Source organism: Trachurus trachurus (genome assembly GCF_905171665.1).
Source record: "Trachurus trachurus genome assembly, chromosome: 15".
Lineage (NCBI taxonomy): Eukaryota > Metazoa > Chordata > Actinopteri > Carangiformes > Carangidae > Trachurus > Trachurus trachurus.
Genome location: NC_139906.1, coordinates 19,360,256 through 19,384,294, shown reverse-complemented (window position 1 = coordinate 19,384,294; position 24,039 = coordinate 19,360,256). Strand labels below are relative to the sequence as shown.

The window sequence follows — 24,039 nt, the reverse complement described above, 5'->3', positions numbered from 1 at the left end:
CATTATGTAGCGTCATTAATTCAGATGTTTTTTTCTAAATTAAATCTTTGCCCTATACTTCATGCAAAAACTGAAGATGGTCAGATGCTGTTCAAGGCTGCAGAAAAGCATGTGGTTCTTGAATTAAGATCATTATTATTTGTTGATTTGTTGTTGTTGTTGTTAATTAAGTCATTTTGACCAATCTTCTATTTCCAAGGTTAATCAGCATGCCTTTCACTCAGTCAACAATGATTTACCTTAAACTCCTACATTCTCGGTCTGAGGGAAGAACATGTGCACTGTAAGTGTGTTTATGCAGTGCCAAGTTGTGCAGTAAAGCAATAAATCCAGTCATTCATTCACTCAAATGGTTAAATGGATGAGCGATTGATCGTACATCCTTTTTGATGTAGCACTTTCACATTTATCAAAGTAACCTGTTGCTGTGGTGTGAATTGTACCTGCTTTCCTCTCCACTGTAAAGCTGGATTTATAGAGCTGCATTGCAGATCACAGCTGTGAGGACTACACATGTTGGAGCTGTAGGCCAAAACCAACACGTGCCTCTTAAAAACACTCGCTTGAGCTATCACAACCACAGATACATCACGTGTGGACTGGAGGACCTGTAGCCTTATCCGCTCAGCTTGGGCAGCTTGTGCCTGTGGAAAGTGATGATAGTGAAGACAATGTAAAGCAAATAAAAATACGTATTTTATGTAATTTACTTCAAAGCCATCCCTACTGCTCACATCACAATAAGAGAAAGCGTTGAGCTCAGTGGCTGCTGTAGCAGTAGTAATCCTCATTCAGTAATGAGACAAAGAAAAGTAGAAGCTGCACCTATAAATCCAGGTCCATGAATACATGTGTAGCCCATTCTCATTATCTACCATAAAGGGAATGATAGAACGTAAGTGACTATGGCAGATATAATCAATATGATACTGATACTGAACCATATGTATTGTGACAATGGGAGAAATCCAATGTTGAACTTGTGTTTAAAATCAAAACCACATCAGGATGTTACAGCCAGAAAAACACAGAGAAAGTGAACAAAGAGAACAGCAGCAGATCAGAAACACTCACATAAGTTTTTTTTTTTTTTTGAACAGTCACATGGGTCGTTTTGGAACTGTCAAATTTTGTTCACACAAGTTCCGGTGCACACAATATAAAATCTTGTAAAGATGCCAGCAGTTGCTTCCAATTTCCTGTGTTAGTCTTGTGGGCTTTTGATAAAGATAATGATATTGAAAGCAGACCATAACAAGGTGCGAAAAGAGAGAAAATTCCTCAGATCTCAGACGAAAAGGGAGAGGGATTTTCCAACAAGAGGGATAAACAGTGCCAAGCTGGTAGAATTTACACTGCAGTTCAAACACGATTTATTATTTATTCTTCCTTTTAATGTCAGAGCTCAGTTCAATTTAAACGGAGAACCCATTTGTGACCGCAGCAACTGCACTGCTATGTCTTATTCATTAAAGTTCCTCTTGTTTTGCTTTGATTTTAGGTGGCCAAAGCTCTTCAGCGAGAACAGAGCTTTGTTTTTTCCTGGTGGGTCAGCTGAGGTGTTCGCTCTTAAAGCCTTTTGTAATGCACAGTGCTTAAGGGAATTACAGTGTGTGCTCTTTATACCTTGCACAGCTCTAAATACCCCGCACAGTGGGTCTCATTCATGAAACGTGAGTAAATCTGTGTGTAGATTTGCACATAAAAGCTCACTCTACTAAAACTCTACTCCGGATTCATGAACGGTGCGGGAAACTCAGATTTGATCGTAAACACGTGTGTAACTTCATGAATGCCAACCCATCGTAAACTAACAACACGCCCCCGGTGATCAGCAATTAGCATAGATCTCCATACATGAATAGCCATATAAGGAGATCCTGACCACCATATTAGGTGGTAGGTGCATCGTGCTCACCTGCGGCCATGATGCAAACGAGGAAAGAGGGAGAGAGAGAAAAAAAGAGAGATCACGGATCGAAGTAATTTTGGGTGGAGTCCAGAAAAAATATTTAATTCTCTTCTGTTAGTATAGGCCTAGTGGTGTGACTGGGACAGGTCAAAGGCTGGAGGGAAGAAACAGATTTAGTGAATTAAGTAGGCCTATCCTTGGTTGATTAAAGAACCGTTTAAGAAGTAAAGCCAGAATAGTTCGATATGAAACATAAAAAAAAAATAAAAAATACACACAACTACAGAGCTACAGCAGTGACGTGAAGGGGAGGCTCTTCACAGCCTCAGCTGTAGAGGAACATGGTTGTATCAACACATGAAGTTATCTAGGCAGGTTAATATTGTTACAGAAGCACCAGCCGTCTGTCACAGCTCCATCCAAACCAGTGCTGACTGCGCTACTGCGCAGGGTGAAGTGTGCGCCCACCGAGCGTATACTGTAGCAACACAAAAAAGTTTTTTCCGGTTTTATATCAGATTATTATCATCATTAGATGGAGCCTTGACGTGTTTGTGCGTGTCCGATCCCTAAAACGTCTCTCTCTCCAAATATTTCTAATTGTTTAAATTACGTGTTTCAAAGGCGTCGGCATATTTTGAACATGAGAGAGAGTAATACGGATTAAAATTGTAATTTTCAACAGTGACAAGCAGTATTTATTTGCATTCCTACATTTACACAAGCGCTACACACAGTCCGGAGCAGGTGTAGATTTTGTGAGTAGCTACGAAAAAATCAGCACTACTAAAAGATTGATGAATGCGGAAATCCACGTAAATTTGCGCTGCTCAGGGTTTACACGCAAATCCGTGCTGCTCACGTTTCATGAATGAGACCCAGTGTGTGGTCGTGCAGCAGACAGTTTGGAAACGTTCACACAACAGGAAGTCATAACTCATTCATATGTTTTCCACGGCATTTTTCCCTCTCAAAATGATTAAGTGGAGTGTATAAACTGTATTTTCCAAGGTAATAAAACATACATATATTAATTCAGTATTTTTTTTTTGCATCATGTACATTAATGAAATCACTACTTACAGATCATTTGGGCAGCTTGACTCAATGTTCTGCATAATTGCAGAGGATCAGGATGCCTGGAGCATCTGTGCTACATCTGACATTTATGTGCTTACAGGTGTTGTGGATATCCTCTCTTAACACGCTGAGCATGTTGCCAAGTGCGGCAGCTTCCATGTGCACAGATTTGATTTCATGCGGCTGACACTTGCTTAGGCTCCGTACAACCGTGATCAAATTAGCACATCTGAAACTTTCCTCAGGGTCTTGGAAAGCTTGTCGGCATCTTTAACAATTCTGCTATTGACTCTGCAGCTTCAATTCGAGGGATCTATTTCCACATGCAGATGCTCCTCGGGAGATAACTACTGAATCAAAGCATCGATATCCTATAAAACATGAATATAGAACGTAAACCATAAGCGTGGAGTAGGCTAACTGTGATGCAGTTGCCAGCTGTAATTTATTGTATCCCATATATCAGTATGAATGCTATCTGTCTGCACACCTGAATAAAGCAGCCCAAATCCTGTGCTCACTGTTAGTCTGAATACATTTTTGCTATGTAATCTGCTTTTGTAGATCTTCATCCTGTACAAGGCTTTTTTGGATACTCTGTCATAAGCTTATTAAGATAAGAAAAATACGATGTACAAAAAAGCAAGAGAAAAGCTGTTTTCTTTTGGGCTTAAGAAAGAATGGACACTGGAATTATTTCCCTGTTTATTTCATTTGTGCAATAATAATGATGCAGTAGGTAATTACTTCAGCATAGTATTATCTTTAAATTCTAACAAGATTGCTCTGGATCTTTGTTTACTGGAGTGTAACAGGCCAGCTAAACAGAGAAAGATGTATCAAAGACGATATCACTCTGGCAGAGAATATTTTACTTTGTGGGCAACAGAAATGTTTGGGTTTTTCTTTTTGACATAAATATTTAAAACAAACAAATCAATAGAGCCAGCGTCAACACTGTACAAATATTTTTGAATTCTCTCATCTTATACAGAGCCATAAAGAACCTTCACAATGTTCTGCGATTAAACTCTCGGCCTTCATGTCAAGATCAGATCTGTCACCCTCTTAGAAATGTACCTGTCCTCATCTACAAGTCATGTTTGCAGATTTTTTTTGTCATAAATATGTCCCTTTTAGTCAAATGTAATAAATTTACTTTGCATCACTTGGAAACCAGCAGGCTATTACAAAGAGATTAAAGTCCTGGGTCAGTGCAGCCAGCAGCTGGACTGAACAGCTCCCTTCATCACCTTTTTGGCTTCAATTTGATGGCAGCCATTAAAGAGATTTGAAGGCAACTTCTTCCTCTTAAGACTGCCAACTGTGAGCTGACATCATTTAGCCAACCTCCAGCCATGTGGCATTGTGCCTTTCCCATCTTTCTCAGCCAGTAATTATCCTATTGACTACACTTGATGAGAGAAAAGTTGCCACCAGTGTCTCTTTGATGTGTTTTGGGGATTTCAATGCAACCAAAATGCCAAAAGTAAGTGCACCTTGAAGAACGTAGTTTCAAATGCAAGGTAACAGGTGTAAGTGAGTGCTCTGCTTGCCCCATTGTTACCAACTTTAAGCTGCTTTCTGCAAAGTGTAAAGAAGACTTGTTCACTGGCTGAGGGGATGGCACAGCCACAGTGCCACATGGCCCACATTTGGCCGAGTGAAGTGAGTGTCAGACCACTGTTGGCAGCCACGGAGGAGGCAGCTGCCTTCTAGTCACTCAAGCAACAAAAGTTCCTTCCAGATGTTCAGGCCCCTTTAGAGCTCAGTTTGAATTAAAAGAACATTTGAATATCAATTGGGGAAATTAACTGTTATTGTTGATAAGTTGGTTAATTTGAAAAAAAAGAAAAGAAAAAAAGTCTCATTCAATTTCAAGTATTTGCTTTCAAATTCAAATCGCTGTATTCGGGGAAATTTAAATTCAGCTGCTCAGTGTGTATAAGCTTGATAAATTCATATTTATGCAGTTTAAATTCTGCCTGTGTTCACACTGATCTCTGTTCACGGGGATAAAGCGTCAAATCACATCATATCATATAAACAGACAGCACATTATTTAAACAGACAGCAGTTTAATGCAGGAGGGGATTTTATGGCTACTGTGCACAGCTGAGATCCATCTGCACACAGCACCAAGCAGGATACACACAGTCTAACTGTATTTAATAACAACTTGAGAATTTTTAATGAATTACATTTTGGTGGTAGAAAATATAATAAAATTCAATGAAGGTGTTCCATTAACTCTCTTTCACACTAGATGTACCCATATACGTACGTCAAGTGCTTTACGAATCAGTCCCATAACAAGTACTGTACTGTATTTGCTATTTTAGACTCGGTTTCTACAAGAATGGATAATCAGTCAGATGATGTCAGCAGCGCAAAAGCAAGTGCAAAAATATATGATTGTCCAATTTAACTCCTTTAATTAATATGCAATTGGTCTGCAATCTGCAGTGTGAAGGGCAAGTCTGCATTTTTAAACTCTGTTTTACAATTTGTTTCTCTGTTTCTTCCTCTTGTTTAGTGAGCCTCAGCCTGCATTGTCCCATACTGCCCTTCAGCCTTCAGAATCAGCAGAATCAGCCTTCAGAGTGGGCACAAACTATGCCAACCAGCCATAGGGTAGCTGTGTGGGCGGTAAGTTGTAACGGAGATAGCAAAACCATACTGCAAGGGAGCAAGAGATCACGACTGTTTTCACTAAAGGAAGTGAGAGTGTGCTCTAAAATAAAACACAGCATCACTTGTGGCTACGTTGCATTATGGGTTTATTGTTTGTGGCTATACTGCCTGAAGTTAGTATCTCTTCCTCTTCAGAGCTGTGCAACTCCATTGTCCACGGGCAGTATTTTTGAAAAATATCCTATATGTTTGGTTATCCCTGCTCACAGTTCGACGGAACCAAATGTGGCCTTTAGTTCTTCAAAGTGATGGCCAGATTTGCATAGGCTGCACTTAGCTGGTGCTACTGTAATAAGAAGGCTTTGTTTCAGCACATTGTAAATTATACTGTATGTTTGTATAATGACTGGTGAATCATGAGCTAAAAGTATCCGCTCAGCAGGTCATCTGTCAGGGTTGCTGACAGTACCAGCTGGCCCGTTCTGGCTGCCAGGGGTACAGGCAGGTTAGAGGGTGCACGGGCCTCCCACAATCATGGTTCTCCTTTCTATATCGGGGATGAAAACACAGCCAAGCCTCAAGTGGTGGTGCACTCGTCCTCCAAAGCAAGGCGTAATTGATCCAAAAAAACAACAGAAGGAAAGGAGGAGCAGATTGCCCACGCAGCCATTCATGTCTTGGACATTACTGCAGGTCCTGAGTTCAAACTAGGTCAAGGATGAAATATCAGAATCACAGAGAGGATACAAGATCAAAGGTGTGCAAGTGTGTGTGTGTGTGTGTGTGTGTATTAGCCAGTAATGGTATTTTGTGGTTAGTAAAAATGATGAAAGTGTGGAGATGATAAAAAATTGAAAGCCTCCTGGACATTACTGGCAGGCAGAAGATGAGTGTGTTTATGGGTTTTACCTGATTGGTTATCTGTGAATATGTCCTCAAATATTCCCTGCTCTCAGCTCCAGCGACACAGCAGAACCGGAGAAAAAGAGTGGGTGACTTTCTCCTCTTCTAAACAAAGTTCACTCCTGGAGAGAAACAGTTCAATAAGAAAAGAAGATTTAACAACATGAACACATAAACGCAAATATAGTTGGGTTAAGCTTAGCTTAGCTTTTTGACTAAAAGCCAGGGGACACACAACAAGCTAATAAAATATATCCTTTTTTATGTAACATACAGGAAGAAATGCATGCAAAATTCTCTACCGAAACCTTTTCTATCTATTGGCCCCTTGGCAACCTCCATGTAACTAGAAGACCATATGTAACCCCTTTAACCGGGTTGCATTAACCTAATATTCTCTGTCATTGATGGGTTTAGTAAACCGGTAATGGAAAAATCTGAAGGCCATTGGTCATTTTGACTGATTGCAATCAACATCCCTGTCCAGTTGATGGCGAGTGGGCACAACTTCGCTGGCTGCACAGGGCAAATGTCATGGAAGCTCAGTGTCCTGCTGTGACTGTCACATTTATGCCTTTTAGATGACGTTATTTTGTAAAACTAACAGAGAAGAGTCGATAAAGTATCTTTGTGTTTATGGTGTTGTTAGCAGGAGAACTAGCTAGCCGTCATGATAGCAGGCAGGCTGAGCTTCAGTAACATCACTGTGCTGGCTCCCTATTGTCCTCGCTACACGCGTAAAAGCAAGTACTCCTGTGGTCAAACTTGATGTCTTACATCCATGGTAAACACATGGACACAGTGTGGATGTCTCTGTTCATCTTTACTTTCATACCCTTACAAATGCACAATTTTATAGCTTGTTCAGATTAAATGTTAATTAAAAAGGAATTAATGAAAATTAAAGTCTATTGAATATGTCTCTATTATTATTTAAAAACAAAAATTAAAATGATGGACAAAATAATGATGGGATTTATATGACCCTGTCAGTCAAAATAACAGACAATGAAAAAGTCTGCCCACAACTCAACTATGAAGATAAACTAAGATAATCTCAAGTATGGACACAGATAGATCTGGTCCCTTCTTTCTTGAAAATGCATTTTCAACCATTAATTTCAACAAAATCACATCAACAATTCTTATCATAAATGTGCATGTTTGTCTGAACTCATGTATCTGTGTAACCTGGCCTATGGACAAGATATGAATATCAGCCTGTATAATGACTGGCCTATGCACGCTGGAAAATCAAAATAATGTCTCAGTGATATCTGAAAGGATGGCTTTCTTCTCCTCAGATATTAAATCATTCATTTTAATGAAGCTTGGGGGTTAACCTAAAATCCCATGAAAGTCAAAATTACATCTTAAAAATCAGAAGTCATATCCAAATCCAACACCTTGAAGAAGGGCATGATTAAACGTGTCTAAAAGTAAAGCTCTAATTTTCCAAGATAATTACACTCTGTGAGATAGTTCCTGGCAGATTTAAGGGCTGACAATTAATTATGAGATATAACAACTCTTGTCGTTAGCTTCAGTGACTGAGGATTCGCGTATTAGATAATTTTAAGAAAGAGAACAATCATGTCGAGCACTTTCAGCGCAAATCCAGTGGCCGGTGAAAGCGGTGAGTCAGTGGAAGAGGCTGGAGTTGATTTTGGCAGGATACCTCTGCATCCCAGCAGAGTCGAGGGTGAGAAGCCAAGCAGTCAGCTGTGAGGGGAGCCCAGGTAAAAATTGTGGATGCATCATTAATTTATCCCAGTTTACACAGTGGCAGAGAGTTCAAAGCATTGCCTTTTTGTTTCTCTGTGTGTGTCCTCTGTCTTCCCTCTGGCCCAGACCAGCCTGGCCTTTTGGACACTGGAGGCAGGTGGAGCTGCAGGTCAGAATAGGAGAGAAAGCAGCATGGATCCTGCCAGTCACACAGGGCCCAGAAGACTGAGTGGCCAGGCCCTTCAGGACCAACTGGCAGATGGCTGCCTCAGGATAATGACCAGGTGACATCTGCAGAGTGAACAAGCCATCAGGCTAACAGACTCACCTTGACCCACCAGGGAAGCCAAGCTGCCCGTTCTCAACCTCCTCCTCCTCTTCCTGCAATTCCCTCAGGTTACACCCACAAAGAACTATAACAGAAGTTTATTGATTTACTAAGTTTCTCAACTCCCCGAAAAAAAAAAAAGAGGTGTGAGAATGTCCTGAAAAAACATTAACAGATTTCATGTGGGTGTTTGAATTGAATTTTTTTTTATACACCAGAGATTCAGTCACTGCCTTCGTCAATGCCAAAGGACTGGGGTTAAATTTCTCTTTGAACCGTTCTCCTTTTTTCTTTTGTGATTCTAACCAAAACTCTATAAGACATCAAATTGTTATCTGACAATTCAGACAACTGGGGCCTTATTGCCTTCTGGTAGGAGGGATATGGTTAAGTCATAACATAATGCAAAGTGAAATTGGTGTTCTTTTGGGGTTTTTTTATTATCATTTTTCCTTTCTCTGTTGCTATTGACAAGTGATTTTGAAAAGGCAGGGCTTGTGCCTTGTCTAAAGACTCTGACTCATGCACACCGACTTCGTGATGCTGTACACAAAGGTCATCTTTTGACAGCGCTGAGATCATGAAAAGGTCAGACTCCTTGTGCCATTTGGAAAAGAGGCAGTGTGAAACAAACCTGCCAATATGATTCCAGCATGTCTTTTTCATCTGAGTGTTAACACAATACGCTGTTTACCTGCGTGACTACTCGCAAGTTAATTTTAGGGATTAAGTTAGCGAAAACTTTGCAGGCTGAGAGAAAGAGGTGCTATGTTGAGTGAAAATGAACTGAATAAAGCAGCACAGCTGCAGCACTTGTGCTCACTAAGTGAAAATGAAACACATGGTTTCCATGTTTTCGTGTTCAAGTGTAGAACAAACACGATACTAAGGAAACACTGCATATGGTGATTCAAAAAGAAGATTAATTGAAGGGATTTTCAAGCTCCTGGGGGCAGACCTTGAATAACTTACATACTAACATGAACAGAACTTTTACGACCCAAAATACAACTGCATTTGGATAACTTACATGCCTAAAGAAATTACTGATTTCCTCTTATATTGGCAGAACCTCATTTAGAATCAGTCACTAAGTCCTGATCTGTACATTTTACAGTTGCATTTATACCTGATAAGAACTTTAAAATATACAGTATATTACAAGGGTTTCGGAGGTTGTGCCTTTCTAGTTAGGTTTGGTTAGGTTACATTAGGTAACGTTAGGCTAAGGTACAACATAGTTTAGGTTTGGCTGGGTTAGGTTTGGTGGGGTTAAGGTTAGTTTAGTTTAGGTTAGTTATGTGTGTTTAACTGTGTATCAGTGCTGCTTTGTATGAACATATTTTGTTGTGCCATATTTTTGTGATCTTAAAGTACCTCACTATTTCGTGTTTACACACATGAACGCTGAAGGTTGAATGGTCTGTATTAAAAGATTGCCTTTACGTGTCCTCTCCCAGTTGTCATCCATAAGCCTGGTGTGGTGGATGCTTTTACACATCCGCGAAGTGGTGGAAGAAGCCATCATCTCTCACATATCTCAGCCAATTAAACCATCTGCAGTCCAAATTGGTGCCAATGAGAACTTGCAACTGCATTCAAATGATGATGGATTGCATAGAGTTTCTTTGCATCTATAATGCCAGAGGAGGCAGTCAAAGATTATTGACTAGTAAATGCAGTACTGTACTTCTAATCTGCAAGAACTGAGTCAAGAAAGTAATGCATTTATTTGCTCTGTAAATAGCTGCTGAAGGTTGTTGTGTACAGTCCTTAAGAGGAAACAGTGAACGCAACAGTATTTTGCGTCCAGTATTTCACAGGTGCTGTTTGTTTGGAGCCAACAAAGCATGGATCAGCATGATAGATGGATATGTGTGAGAAACTGTAGAGCAGAGTACAGTAGTAGAGCAATAGTTGAACCTCAAGGAGGAGGATGTAGCATAACTGTTTTCACAGTTATCTGCTTCTTCTTTCTAATCCTGTTTAGATTTTGCTGCATTTATCTGCTGAAGTTCAAATATTGATCAAATATCCACACAATCTCAGCTACTGTCCTCTGTCCAGCCAGTCAAGAGCTCAGTTCCTCACCTTGCAGTGTCTGTACCATTCACTCTCAAACTGTGAAGAAACACTAAATGACTTTCACTCTCAAAGTCTCTCCCCAGCTTCCCTAAGCTCTTCTAGGCTATGCACACTGACTAGGATGCATTTTCAAGTAGTTAACCCACTTTCTGTTCTTGCTTATAGACAAAACGTACTTCTGGGGTTTCACTGACTTTTGTATTCAAGCGTAGCGAGCACTGAGACACTGAAAAAGCTTAAAGTCTGAGACAATGCAAACAGTATTTACATAAACATCCAAGGTCACCTTTGAGAGTGGTCATGGTCGAATGGGTTGCTAAAGCTTGTGATGAGGCTGTAACTGGAGGTTTCCTGAGGTAAAGCTATGGCTGAAAAAGAAAACATCAAGTTTGTGTTCATGTAAGAGCTGAGTCGACCTATGAAAACCCAAACATGCATCCTAAATGTATTACAACCTCAACATTTGATTGATAAATCTGCGTCCACGATTTTAAACTATATAACTGTGATCATTTGCCTATGATGCATTCAGGGCCTCAGGGATGTTTTGTTTTCCCTGACCTTCCTTTGATAGTTTCTTATAAAGGCTAAGCCCCAGTCACAGGAAAATATAGCAAGGACCAGCTGTGTGAATATCTGGATCCTATCCAGATCCATCCAAACAAAAATACTCTCTCATTACCGTCTCTGTAGGGATGTGGAAAGCAGCACTCTTGATCCACTTGCATTTAAATCCATTTCTTCCTTGTTTCGCCAACTTGTTTTTTTTCTTCTTCCTTCTTTTGCAGCGTTTATTCATAAAGAAGCTGCTTACAAAATTTGTTTAGCCAATAACAGTGATTTTCTTTGAATACTGTAAAGCACAACAGGTACAGGATTAGGAGAGTTTGCACTTTAAATGCAGGAATCAGGAAGACTGTCACATGTTCTGGTGCTTCAGAACTTAAGCTGCATCTTTTTGCTTAAGTACATTTAAAATGGTAAAATCAGTTCATCCCTTCAAAAAAAGAGAGGAAAAAGGTAGGCTACACAAACTGAGTCTGTGTGATTTATGCAGCAGGGGGGGAAAAGGATAAGACGTAAAGTTAATAAGTTTGATAAGTGAGCAGCATTAATGTAAATGCAACAAAAATGATAATTGATTAATCAGACATTCTGTATGCACCCCGAGTCTGAGGGGAAGCACCAGAAAAAAACAAGTTTAATAAGGAGAGACCTGTATAAATTACAAAAGAAATACTTGTAGGAATATTTAATCCAAATCAATACTGAATGTAATTAAGAGAACTTAGCAGAAGAGACAATATTGATCTGACATTTGACATATTCTACGTATACTTTTGGATGACAGCTCTGGAGACATCTTAATCTCACTCGAGACCTTCTGATGCCAAAATTCATTTCTCTCTGCTCCCTTTGGAATGACGTTATTATGGTTGGGAAGATGACAGATGTATCAATTATGCATAAGGTATGAGTGTGCGGAAGGCGTCTATGCAAATCAAGTTCACCCAACGGATGACAGTGAAATAAATGAAAATGCTCATTTCAAAGTGGTGAGTTCAGGTGAATTCCTGCCAGTCTAAAGGTCTGAACAGCCACAGAGGAAGAGACACTGACAAAGTCTGACCCTCTTCTTTGAATCACAAATGTTGATGGTTAATAGATTTAAGATCACTTATTTATAGTTTGCTGTATGTGATAAGAAAACTGGGAAGTAGCCTACACTTATTAAGTTTTTGCCACCAAAATTGATACCATTCCCATACATGGAGTTAGCTGCTGGTTAGCATAGCATAGCCTTAAAGGGGCAAAGAGCTACCTTGGTTTTGTCCAAGGGTAAGAAATCTACAAATTAACACAAGCTCACTTATCATGTCATGTCATACTTCATTTGTTTAATCTTTAACAACTCAAAGGTATCATACAAATGTTCTTGTATTAAAACTTTTTTGAATTGTGTAAAACTTTCCAGCAGTTTTCAAAGCGACAAATACATGCAATTAAATGATTAACAGTTTATCCAATTTCAAGTCACATTCTTATATGATACACTTCTAACCTGGTCTTTTTTTTTTTTTGGTTTAAGGTGACATATTATGGAAATATAACTTTGAAAATTCTTTAACATTTGGGTGTTTGTCTTGCCTTCCGACCCCCAAATTGTGAGAATTGACAAAAAAAATCTGTAATGTGCAGGCTCCCTAAATTGAAATCCACATTGTTTTACGAGTCTTCCAGTGATGTAACTAGGTTTCGAATTTGCATAACCCCACCCCTACCTGGTACCGGTAAAAGGGGCGGGGCAAGCAGTGGTTTATTTGCACTTAAAGGAACAGGCACTGAAACCAGCCGTTCTGAACAGGGGTTAGTTTTCTGTTTTGAGAGTATGAAAAGTGATTCTTTGGGTATTTTGTCCAAAGCATGTCAAAGATATGTCTTTAAGACAACTATTCTAATTTGTGGAAGGGGGGCATAATATGGCTCCTTTAAGGATTTTTGTTTACCTAACGGGCAGCATTAGGTGTGGTGGTTAGTGGTTAGCACTCTCGCCTCACAGCATGGTTCTGCATTTGATCTGCAGGCTTGCGACTCTATCTATCTATTATCTATCTATCTTTTGTCTGTCTGTCCAGCCATCCAGTCATACAATATACACAAACCTTCTTACATCCATACATCCACACACACAAAGCCTTCATAAATACTTTCATCCATATGTAGTGTGTACATAGAAGGCAGGTATGAGTAGCAGCTCCTATGTATGAGAGAAGGGAGTGGTCTAAGAGGATGGATGATGAAGTGGGGTGTTCTTTTGCTTGTATCCTTCCCTGTTCCTCCATATCCCCTTCTCTCCCTAATCCGCTCACTCTTTGCCTCAAAATCTCAGTTACAATCTCTCCTCTCTCCCTCTCGGCTGCCATCTCAGCACATTCTCACATCAACAGCTCCACCAACAGGTGGAAAAATGCCTCTCAAAGGGCGACACTCCATGCCTTCATCAGTCCTCAGTCCGAGGATCTCTCCACATTTCTCCCTGACAGTGAAATGCAACGCCACACATTTTCAAGGCCCACGTTTTAAATTTCCTGTTAACTGAGAGCTGTTTCCATGTGAACCATTCGGGTGGTGGTGGTGGGGGGTTATTTATTGTCATTCAGCACACAGCAATGCTGAATCAACAGGGTCACAGGATAAAGGAGTGAGGACACTCCATGCTGGCACAGAGCTGCTCTCGTCATCGCTTATAAATAAGTCAACCTCTCCTGGAAGTGCTCAGATCTGCCTTTCATCTGCAGTTCTGATGGAGTCTCAGTGTAAAAGATAATTGTGAGACACTATGAAACATCAGTTCTGTGCATTCAAGGAGGCATAAAACACAACTGAGACTTCCACATCCGTCCACTGGGAGGCAGAGATGAGGGGATCTATCTGACTTTGTCTTGTGCTCACATCATCTGGAAACCTTTCTCAAGCATTTAAACTCAACAGGAGTCGGCTGCCTCAGGCAAGCTGTGGTCTGCATTCAGTATCAGCTTTTTGAGTACTGTTCTCAGCATATGAGAGGGTACTTAAGTTTAAAGTGACAGAGGGGACATAGTGCTTCATCCATGAAAACAGTACACAACAGGAGAAAATTTGCTTCTAAAGAGATTCCAGATTCAGGACATAAGCTTTTCTGGACAACAGCCCATTACGGTAAGATCTGTTCACTTTCAGCAGATACTGATCAAACCACCAAAAAATGGGATAAATAACACTTTAGTGCTCAATATATTTTCACTGGTTTGTAATTGATACATACTTATTTGATATTGTGCTGTATTTCCATTTGTTTTTATACCATTTAGTGCCATGATTGAGAGGCATTTTATTTTATAGGCTACATATAAATGATCATTTAGCCTGATATATTTGTGATCTTCGTATCTTTGGGGATTTTGACTAGAATTTAAAATAAAGTTCTCTGTATTTGACTGATGATTGGATATTAAAACTACAACAGCTTCAGCTACAACAACTGTAACAAACCAATGACAATGGAAATTCTGATATTATGTTCATGGCTTGAAGTTATTTTGTGTCTTTTCCACAGACTGTAGGCTATATAAAAAGGTCTTTACATGTGTGGCAGTCCTGTTTCGGTACCTCGTGTCGCCACCAGGGGGCGGTGTTGATATTTCAGCCCCGCGCGGAGGCGGAACACGACGTGGCAAGTGAGCGGTCCACTTCCTGTGTGTTGTGCGGTATTGACATCCGTCTCTCTCAGTCTTATCGCCTGTCAAACCCGGACTTCCTCGGACTTTGTATCAGCCTTCAGTCCACCGCTCAGGCCGGGGTCGGTGTGAGGAGAGGAGGGGGCTGTCGTCTTACAAGAGGAGAGAGGCCTGAGCCGAGGAGGAGCTCCGTAGCCGGACAGGAGAGATGACAGCCGGGCTTCTGGTGGTGTTGGTCGGGGGGCTGCTGGAGGTCTGCAGCGGCGTCTCGGCAAACAGAGGCGGATACCCCTCCTTCACAGACGAAGTCCCCTTTAAAATCACCTGGCCTGACGCTGAGTTCACGCTGGTAGGTCTCCTCCTGTCTCCTCCTGTGGTGTTTCCGCTTTCTCAAACGGACAAGTAAACTGACTGTGATATAAGGGCTGTAGGTGTTACTGCACCTGTGTGGCTGCTCTGCTATCAGAGTGAGTTTCCTTGTTGTTTTGTACCTGCGGTTTCGTTTGAATAACAAACATTTGTCTGTGGTTTGCAGCCGACGTCAGGAGCACTCTACAGCAAAGAGGATTTTGTCATAATGACAACAACAGAAAAGGAGAAGTACAAATGTCTCCTGCCATCCCTGACCACCGGAGAGGAGGTAGGAGATTAACTTGTTTCTCACACTGGTCTGTCAACCTCATATCTGAGCATGGTCTCATGAGGGACTGTAAAATGTCCCTACATAGTGTGAACTACATTTCAGTTGCAAAAGGTTAACATGTAAAATTAAGCAATTAAAACTTCCCAACTGTCTTAAAGCAAGCCCCTCCCAATTTATGAACTGATATATCTCATTTTTTGTAGATAAATATAAGTGGTTTGTTATGTTACTAAACATGTCAGGACACATCTCTCCTCCTTGATAATTATACAGGTTGAACAGTCTACCATTGATTTGGCTTCGGTCTGTGCCATATTTTTGTACTCAACAACCTTTTTACTTACATGATGCAACAACAATGCTACCTAGAGCTGGATGATGAAATTGTTAAAGAAAAAGCCAGGTTTATAAACAAAGTACTGATTGAAAAACTGTTTTCACGTAAAAAAAACAAAAAACAAAAAAACAACTAAAAAAGAAACTTCATCTTTAAAATCTTTAGAAAAGCAGCTGCATGATTCCACTCTGTGCAAATATGTCACTTAAATCTTGTGATGTCATTTTTTTTTTTAAATAATTAATTTTGTTGTCTCAGGACAATGAAAAGGAGTACAGTGGGCTAAGTCCGGGTGACCTGCTGGAGCCGCTGTTCAAACGGAGCAGCTGTTCCTACAGGGTGAGAGCCACCATGCTTCCTTTCTGCTTTTGTTTCATTTCCCTACTTCTCTCGGTGGAGAGGCTGAAACCATGTGCAGCTGGAGTTCATGCTATGTTAGTAGAGCGTAACTGAGAACATGTTTTCCTGCCTTGGTGTTTGGTGAATTAAAGACTCACTCAGACAAACTTGCTCTTGATTTGCCAACCTTGCAGATTGAGTCATACTGGACATATGAAGTATGCCATGGAAAACACATAAGACAGTATCATGAAGAGAAGGAGACCGGACAGGTCAGTGTTTGACTTGAGATATTAGGAATGAGAATCCTGCAATTTGTTCAGAAAGTGACCAAATGTGTTTCCATAGAAGATCAGCGTTCAGGAGTACTTCCTGGGGAACTTGGCAGAAAAGAGCCAGTCAACAGAGACAGGTGAGGTTCTTTGTGAAGGAAGTTTTCTGATATTATGTTTATATGACTTCTCTAAATGATTTAAAATGTCTTTTACTTGTTTCACTAAAGATAGGAATTTATGTTTTTCAGAGAAAGTTGAAGAGCCAGTCAAATCAACAGCTGAAGCAGAAGTGAGTATAACTATGACACCAGGCAAGTTTGCCAGGACACTGTAGCTTTCTGTCGCCTCTTTCATGTTTCCATCTCTCTTTCCACTAATGTTCAGGTGCCCACTAAGAATATAGAGGGTCAGCTCACTCCCTACTACTCGCTGGAAATGGGAAATGGGACTCCCTGTGTGCTGAAACAGAATCAGCCCCGCTCCACATCTGTGCTGTATGTCTGTCACCCAGAGGCCAAGCACGAAATCTTGTCTGTCGCCGAAGTCACAACCTGTGAATACGAGGTGGTGGTGTTGACACCACTGCTTTGTGCTCACCCAGAATACAGGTAGAGCTCCCAGAATGAATATGTTTGAGAATACACCTCAGGGGTAGAGATATGTTGGGTGTTTCTGTTTTGGAAATATAGAAATGCTGTTTTAAAGGAATAGTTCAACATTTTGGCAAATTGGCACATTGCCATAATAGCTATAGTTTTAGGAGTAGGTTCGTTACCTCGGTCGGTGTAAGCTACTTTTAGAATGGCAGAGCAGAGCCGCAAGCTGCTCAGAGCTACGGAGGCTCGTGGGATTTCTTGGTTTCCCTCATCAAACTCATCAAATACACAATCCAACAACTCCAAAACACTCTTGTGGACAAGTTGTGACCTGCACATTCACAACGCTATGAGATAATAAGGGAAACGTTACGAGACAGAGTCGCCCCAGACGGGAAAACAACTCCATCTTGTAACGTTCTGTTATTATCTCATAGCGTGGTGAATGTGCAGCCAGGTCACAACTTGTCCACGAGAGCGTTTTGGAGTTGTTGGATTGTGTATTTGATGAGTTTGATGAGGGAAACCAAGAAATCCCATTGGCCTCTGTAGCGTAGCTCTGAGCAGCTCGCGGCTCAGCTCTGCCGTTCTAAAAATAGCTTGCACCAACAATTAAAGGTAACGAACTTACTGCTATGACTATAGGGATTATTGCAATGGGCCAATTTTGCCAAAATGTTGAACTACCCCTTTAAGATTAGTCATCCCTGTGGACTCCGATTCTACTGAAATGTATTTTCCCACTGGTGAGATTCCAGCTTCTTACTTACTGTTTCCCGACATGTATTCCTGCCAGGTTTAAGTCGTCCCCGGTGAACGCCATTTTCTGCCAAGCTCTGGCAGGCTCGCCTGTTCGGCCTCAGCGGCTCACCCAGCTGGACAAGGAGCAAGAGGAGCAGCTCAAACCACCGTTCAGCTCCACCTCCGAGACCAGAGAGGTGAGACGTGGGCAGAAAAAGATGACAAGGGGGGAAATTGGTACATGCTACCGATGACACTTGGCTCAGACAGATCTTTGACACGTTACAGGAGGAGGCGTCGCCGGTGAGAGAGGAGGCCTTCACCTCCACTCACAAACCCATCACCGTCGGAGGGCAGTCTCAGGTCACGGTCGGCACCACTCACATCTCTCGTTTGACAGATGACCAGCTAATCAAAGAGTTCCTCAGCGGCTCGTACTGTCTGCACGGGGTGAGACACGTTCATCTGCAGCGCCTGAGTAGTTTGATTAACTATTCGGTGACTTATAATCGTCTTAATGTGTCCCTCAGGGAGTGGGCTGGTGGAAATATGAATTCTGTTACGGAAAGCATGTCCATCAATACCATGAGGTAAGAGTCTGTTACTGTGAGCCCATGTGTGTAGAAACTGTGTCATGTGGTTATGCGGACAAGGTGTTGCGATGCAAATAAATATTTTCACAATGAATCACTGCAGATTATTGCTTCAATTAAAATAACTCGCCCATAAAATGTTAGATGTTTCTTTGTGTCTTAAGCCACTAAAAAGTTGCTTGTTGAATTTTCCACCAGCCAATTGATACACTGTTTAATTGTAACACTTTGTAATTCCATAAAGTGGTGTCTTTGATGGGCATGGAAGATTGGTTGTTTTGGCATAGTGATGCAAATGTGACGCTCGTCCCTCCAGGATAAAGAGCAAGGAAAGAACATCGTGGTGGTGGGGAGCTGGAACGCGGAGGAGCACGTCGAATGGGCCAAGAAGAACGTCGCCAGATCCTACCAGCTCAAGGATGATGGAGTGCAGAAAGTCAAGTATGTCATTTCTCCATCTGGACCCTAACCTGGGTGTCATTTGAGATTATTGTTGATTTATTCTTGATCTTTTTTCCCCTGATCCACGACAGGCTTGTTTCCCACTTGTATGGCCACGGGGATGTTTGTGATCTGACAGGGAAGCCCAGACAGGTCATTGTCAAGCTCAAGTGAGTGAACAGTCATCGCAGCACCAGCTCGGTGTCCTGCTCTGAGTCAGTGTGCGTGAGTCAGAAAAATGCCCAAATGTTTCACTTTTGATTCACTTGTCTCATTTCTCTTGTCTCTGTCAGATGTAAAGAGTCTGAGTCTCCCCATGCTGTCACTGTCTATATGCTGGAGCCTCAGACTTGTCAGTACATCCTGGGGGTAAGTAAGCTCACTATGCACAGACACTGGGGGGGGGGGGGGGAAGGAATGTGGAGAATCATTGGGGAGCAGTTATTTGCACTGTTAACTGTTGCATTGCTTTAATTGCTGGAACCGAGCCGTTGTTATTCAGTGTTAGTTCCACCTGTGATTTCACTGTCCAGTAATATAATTTAAAAAACCACTTAAAGGCTAGCAAAGTTATCAGGATTGTGGAAACTACATGTACAATACAGTATGGTGAGACATTTCCACAGGGATGAAAATATTTTGAATTTAACCAGCAAAATCATCTGAATATTTGGATACAATGGTAATTTCTATTTTTACTTGCCCACCAGACAGCGTGGGAACCATACAATAGACCAATGGATGGCGAGAAATGTTTTGAACATGACTGAAAGGGAGGGAGTGCTAATGTCTAACGCTACTGGTTAAATTGACATTGTTAAAGGAGAACTATGCAAGTCTGGTCGCTTTTCCGCTATTTTGCTAACCCTCCCCTCGGCCATGTGCATTTGTTTACAACGAAGCCGGCGAGAAGTCAATCAATAGAGCGGTACATAACGTCATATATCATATATGATGTTACGACGTGTATGTTTGTGTAGTCTTATCTGTCATAAACACGAGATTATGAGTTACGGGGCGTGTTTGTATCCCGGTGCCCAGAGAGGAGAACTGGGACACCGGGGCGGCCACTGATCTTGCAAGGTTGGTTTTCGGCAAAGAGACGCTACATGGAAGGCAGAGAGCCTCCATTTATTGAACAATCACAATTACTCCAAAGCTGTTTAATTAAAGTAAAAATGAAGCAGAGTTAAGGTAAAAGTCCTGCATAGTTCCTCTTTAAAGTTGGCTGACATCTTTTTCCCCCTCTAGGTTGAGTCTCCAGTCATATGCAGGATTCTCGACACTGCAGATGAACACGGGCTTCTGTCACTCTCCGGCTAAACTGTAAGAGATCGAGTGACAGCGACAGCGCATGAAGGACAAGGAGAGGACACAGAGAGAGAGAGAGAGAGAGAGAGAGAGAGACGTGAACTTCAAAAGAGGAGAGGATACTTGTGATAAAATGGAAGCCTGTTTGTTGGAGGAAGAGAAATGCCCGTGACACTGCGCTAGAAGCCAAAATCAAGGTTAAACTTGATCCTGAGGCTGGACTTCACGTAGCTCAGGAGCACAGCCTCAGCCCGAAGCCCTGACCTGTGCAACGGGACAATGCTACATCACAGCCTAACCCAGCAGGCCAGCTCAGACTCATTGATAACACAGTGAAACGGGGCTGACGCCGCACTCCACAAGGCAGTGGATTTGTTGCCTGTACTTAATATCTGTGCTTCACTTTGTGTTGATTAATTGCAAGTAAATGAGATACATATCAGGGGATTCATAATTATCAGGGGAATCAACAATATTCATGGTGGTTTTATTGTCTGTGTGTGAGGATGTGTGTCTGTGTGTGAGGTATGAAATGATTAGTTGTTTGATTGTGGCACTTTGTATATGTAGATATGAGAAAAGGTCTTATTTTTTTTTTTTTCCTTTTCACAAAAGCGTGAGTGTGCTGTGTTGATTTACTGGATGAATGAGTGTAAGTTATGCATCAGAAGGAGCCGTGGAGTAGCTTCAAAGTGAGTGATGTGGTAGGATGTACAGAATGTCTGTGGGTTTCCTAAAAAAGAGAGGTATTCTGTGGTTACATGATAATGTGCACTGGGATCCTGATCACTGCTGTATCACAAAGATATAAATTCAATGCATTTGCAGGAGAAAATAAAACTAAGACATGAAACCTCAATAACAGTGTTGGGTTACAACACGGGAAAATGTATTTGACTTGACCAAGACGAGTGATTAATAATAGAATTTCAATTTATAATTTTTTTTTTTTTAGTGTGTGTTTTTCTTCATGTTTTAAAAGAAATGTGGCATCTCACTGAAGGACATCTGCTACAGTAAGTTGCCATGGTAAAATAAAGGCCAACAGAGGGCGCTCATACTATGTGTGTTGTTTTGTCATATTTACACTGAAGTGCTGAACGGTAGCCGCTGCAGAATTGATGTTCAGTTCAGAGGCCTTTGCGTTAAAGTGACAAAATATTAAATATACAAACATGTGTAATATATAGAAGTTTCATGATTTATCAATTCATTGTTTTGCCTCAAAAAATCTGATCAGAAAAAGTGATTTGTGATGATTGTGTGACCAACATTAAAACCGAAATATGGTAAATTGACAGAGATGAGCATGCTGGAGCTGGTCTAAGTTTGATATACATGACTATAAAAAAAACAATTAAAATGGTTAAATCAATTATTTAAAAAAAGTCAGTGGGTTTCCTGATTAATCATCAAAGCTGTGGTTTAAAAAAGATTTTTTAAAAAAAGTGAAAGATCCACTACACTTGCCAAACATTTATTGTTTTAAAAAGTGTATGAGGTTCACAAATACATTTTTCTTAAGAAGCAGAAGTCCATCAAAGTGTAACCACATGCCATTGACAGCCACGTGTGGGCCTGTGCAGGGTTTCACAGCAGCTGATGTCAGTGCTCAGCAACGTCAACCAGACAGGAGGCAGCAGTGAAACCAGTAAATGCAGTCCAGTCCGGCTGCAATGAAAAACTACAGTCTTGGGTTATAATGGCACATCTGTGCACAACACGGGGGTAAATTTATGTGAAAATGCTCTGTATCTGTAAAAAGAAAAAAAAAAGGTTTATTCAGTTCAATGACAGTAAATAACTTTTTGGAACAGAAACCTCCGTTACAAATGTCTTGCTAATTTCAAGTGTCCATGGAAAGCTTATGACTGGTTCTTTAGTTTTACCACTCAAAAAAAAAAATTAACGTGTACTTCCACTGTAAAAGAGAACAAGCTTAATACTGATTCCAAATACATAAAATGGACTGTGTTCATGTTTCTCTTTTGATTCACATTTCATTTAAAGCCATGGTGAGATTGTCCAAACGTTCCTGTTTGGCAGCTCTTGGACTAAACCGAGGGAATGGGAATCTGGTGCACTGATGTGCTTTCAAAGTCTTGAAGAGCGTCTTGGTGAGTGTGGTAGTGCATGGCTACATATGACTTGGCAAAGGCAAATGTCTGGGAGCTGACGGGCTGCAGGCTAGTGGGGGAGCTGGGCCCTGCAGAGGGGCTGCTGTTGTATATACTGTAGTAGGGCTCAATGCGGGTGTTGATGGGCGTCGAGGTACTCGGCGGGCGAGGTTTACGCGCACCTGTGGCCCTTGGACTCCCAGCACAATCCCGTGAGTGACTGGGACCACAAGCCTGGTCCACCAGCCTCCTCTGTGGCTTGGGCGACAGCACGTAGGCCGAGTTTGTTTCGTGATGGGAGGATTTATTGCGATTGACTTCCAGGCTGCCTTTCCCCATCGCGTGCAGACGAGTCTTTTGCTTGCAACATAAAAAGCCCAGCGCTGCCCACTGAATGCAGCACAGCACACGGCGGCGCAGGCCAGCGCTGTTGCGTGAGTACACAAAGGGATTGATGCCCGACTTGAGGAAAATGAGCACGAAGCCGCACAGTTCAAACTGGTAATGCGCAAAGCTACTTTCCGGTGTCAAAACATCCTGTGCCAGCGAAACTCCCATTGGCAGGCAGCAAAGCAGGACGGAGAACACTATCACAACACAGGTGACGACGGCCTTCGAGTCTTTGGCTGTGGCCAAGTTGACTGTGGACACCAGCTGGCAGCAGGTGGCTCCCTGTGCAGCACCTGGGACCAGGGGCTGGGCGGTCCTGTTGGCATAGGAGTGAGTCTGAACGTTCTGCAGTTTGTTGTAAGTCTGGTTCCGGTACAGAGAGGGACCTTGAACGGCACACTGCATGCTCTCGAAGCCCGCTGCGATGAGAGGCGGTGGGGGCGGAGGGCATGTGGCGTCCACTGTCATGATGGGGCATTTCCTCACTTGTGCATTCTTCCTCAATGTCTGAGCAATCATCAGATAGGATACAGACACCACAGCTACACAAAAGGCAAAGTCCGCCAGGTAGACGTACAACACCACCCTGGCCTGTCCGCCTCCTAGGCCGAAATGGGGCAAGCAGGGTCCGCCTGCGTGTGGGTACGCCCGCAGGGTGAGGAGGGCGGCCATGGTGAAGCTGGACATCCACAGCAGGGCGGTGAGGGCCAGCGTGCGGGGGAAGGAGGCGGTGCGGTTGGGCTGCTGCCCCAAAACCATGCGCAGCCTGTGCAACGCGATGACGGCCACCGTCTCCAGGGACATGATGATGAAGCCGGAGCTGGTCAGGTGGAAGGCGAAGCAGAAACTCTTGGACACGCCGTCCGCTCCGCCCGCGTCCAGGAAGAGCACCAGGGCAAACATGGGGGCGGTCACGCAGCAGATGAACAAGTCGCAGAAGGACAGGTTGAGGATCATGAAGTCGAAGTTGGTGCGGAACTTGCGAAACGCCGGGTCGAAGAAGGACAGGAACACCACGAGGTTGCCGTAGGAGCCCAGGCAGAAGATGAGGATGAGGAGCAGAGAGCAGAAGGTCAAGGTAGCGGCGTGGATCACAGCCCAGCCTGACGAGGTCTGCGTGCCCAGGGTGCCATTGAAGGTCTGATGTCTTGGCACATCCACCAGGTCCGATGGCGTGACAGTGGTGTTCATTGTATTACCAACAATTTATGAGGATCCCCCAGTCATGGATTTCAACATTATTCCTCTGTATGATGGAAGGAGTGCATGATGATTACAGTATCTGCTGCCTCCGCCATTGCTGCCACCTTGGTAGAAAAGATACAAAGTCATTTATAAGCTATTATGGTGAACCCTAGATCACTCTGAATGC

At 42.2% G+C, this 24,039-nt stretch overlaps 2 protein-coding genes across 3 annotated transcripts; one reads left to right on the top strand and one right to left on the bottom strand.

Moving 5' to 3' along the window:
• The first annotated feature begins 14,936 nt into the window (after positions 1-14,936).
• Positions 14,937-21,194, top strand: erlec1 (endoplasmic reticulum lectin 1). Of its 2 annotated transcripts, none has more exons than XM_083988292.1 (14): positions 14,937-15,233; positions 15,420-15,524; positions 16,123-16,203; positions 16,398-16,475; positions 16,555-16,615; positions 16,727-16,767; positions 16,863-17,086; positions 17,871-18,012; positions 18,104-18,265; positions 18,346-18,405; positions 18,725-18,849; positions 18,942-19,019; positions 19,143-19,218; positions 20,101-21,194. In XM_083988292.1, exons 1-14 carry the CDS (start codon positions 15,093-15,095, stop codon positions 20,170-20,172), a joined length of 1,446 nt encoding a protein of 481 aa, XP_083844418.1. In that variant the 5' UTR covers positions 14,937-15,092; the 3' UTR covers positions 20,173-21,194. The 2 variants fall into 2 exon arrangements, with proteins under 2 accessions (XP_083844418.1, XP_083844417.1); XM_083988291.1 differs by having other exon boundaries at positions 16,552-16,615.
• Positions 21,195-22,214: 1,020 nt separating this feature from the next.
• On the bottom strand, positions 22,215-23,858 carry gpr75 (G protein-coupled receptor 75; the record flags this gene model as incomplete). Its single annotated transcript, XM_083987695.1, has 1 exon — positions 22,215-23,858. The coding sequence occupies one exon, from the start codon at positions 23,856-23,858 to the stop codon at positions 22,215-22,217; it is 1,644 nt and encodes a 547-aa protein (XP_083843821.1).
• Positions 23,859-24,039: the final 181 nt, after the last annotated feature.

Coding starts and splice junctions, on each gene's coding strand:
- erlec1 (XM_083988291.1), top strand. CDS start 15,093: ATGACAGCCGGGCTTCTGGTGGTGTTGGTCGGGGGGCTGCTGGAGGTC. Junction 16,476..16,551: donor AAGAGAAGGAGACCGGACAG/GTCAGTGTTTGA, acceptor GTGTTTCCATAG/AAGATCAGCGTTCAGGAGTA. Junction 16,616..16,726: donor GAGCCAGTCAACAGAGACAG/GTGAGGTTCTTT, acceptor TATGTTTTTCAG/AGAAAGTTGAAGAGCCAGTC.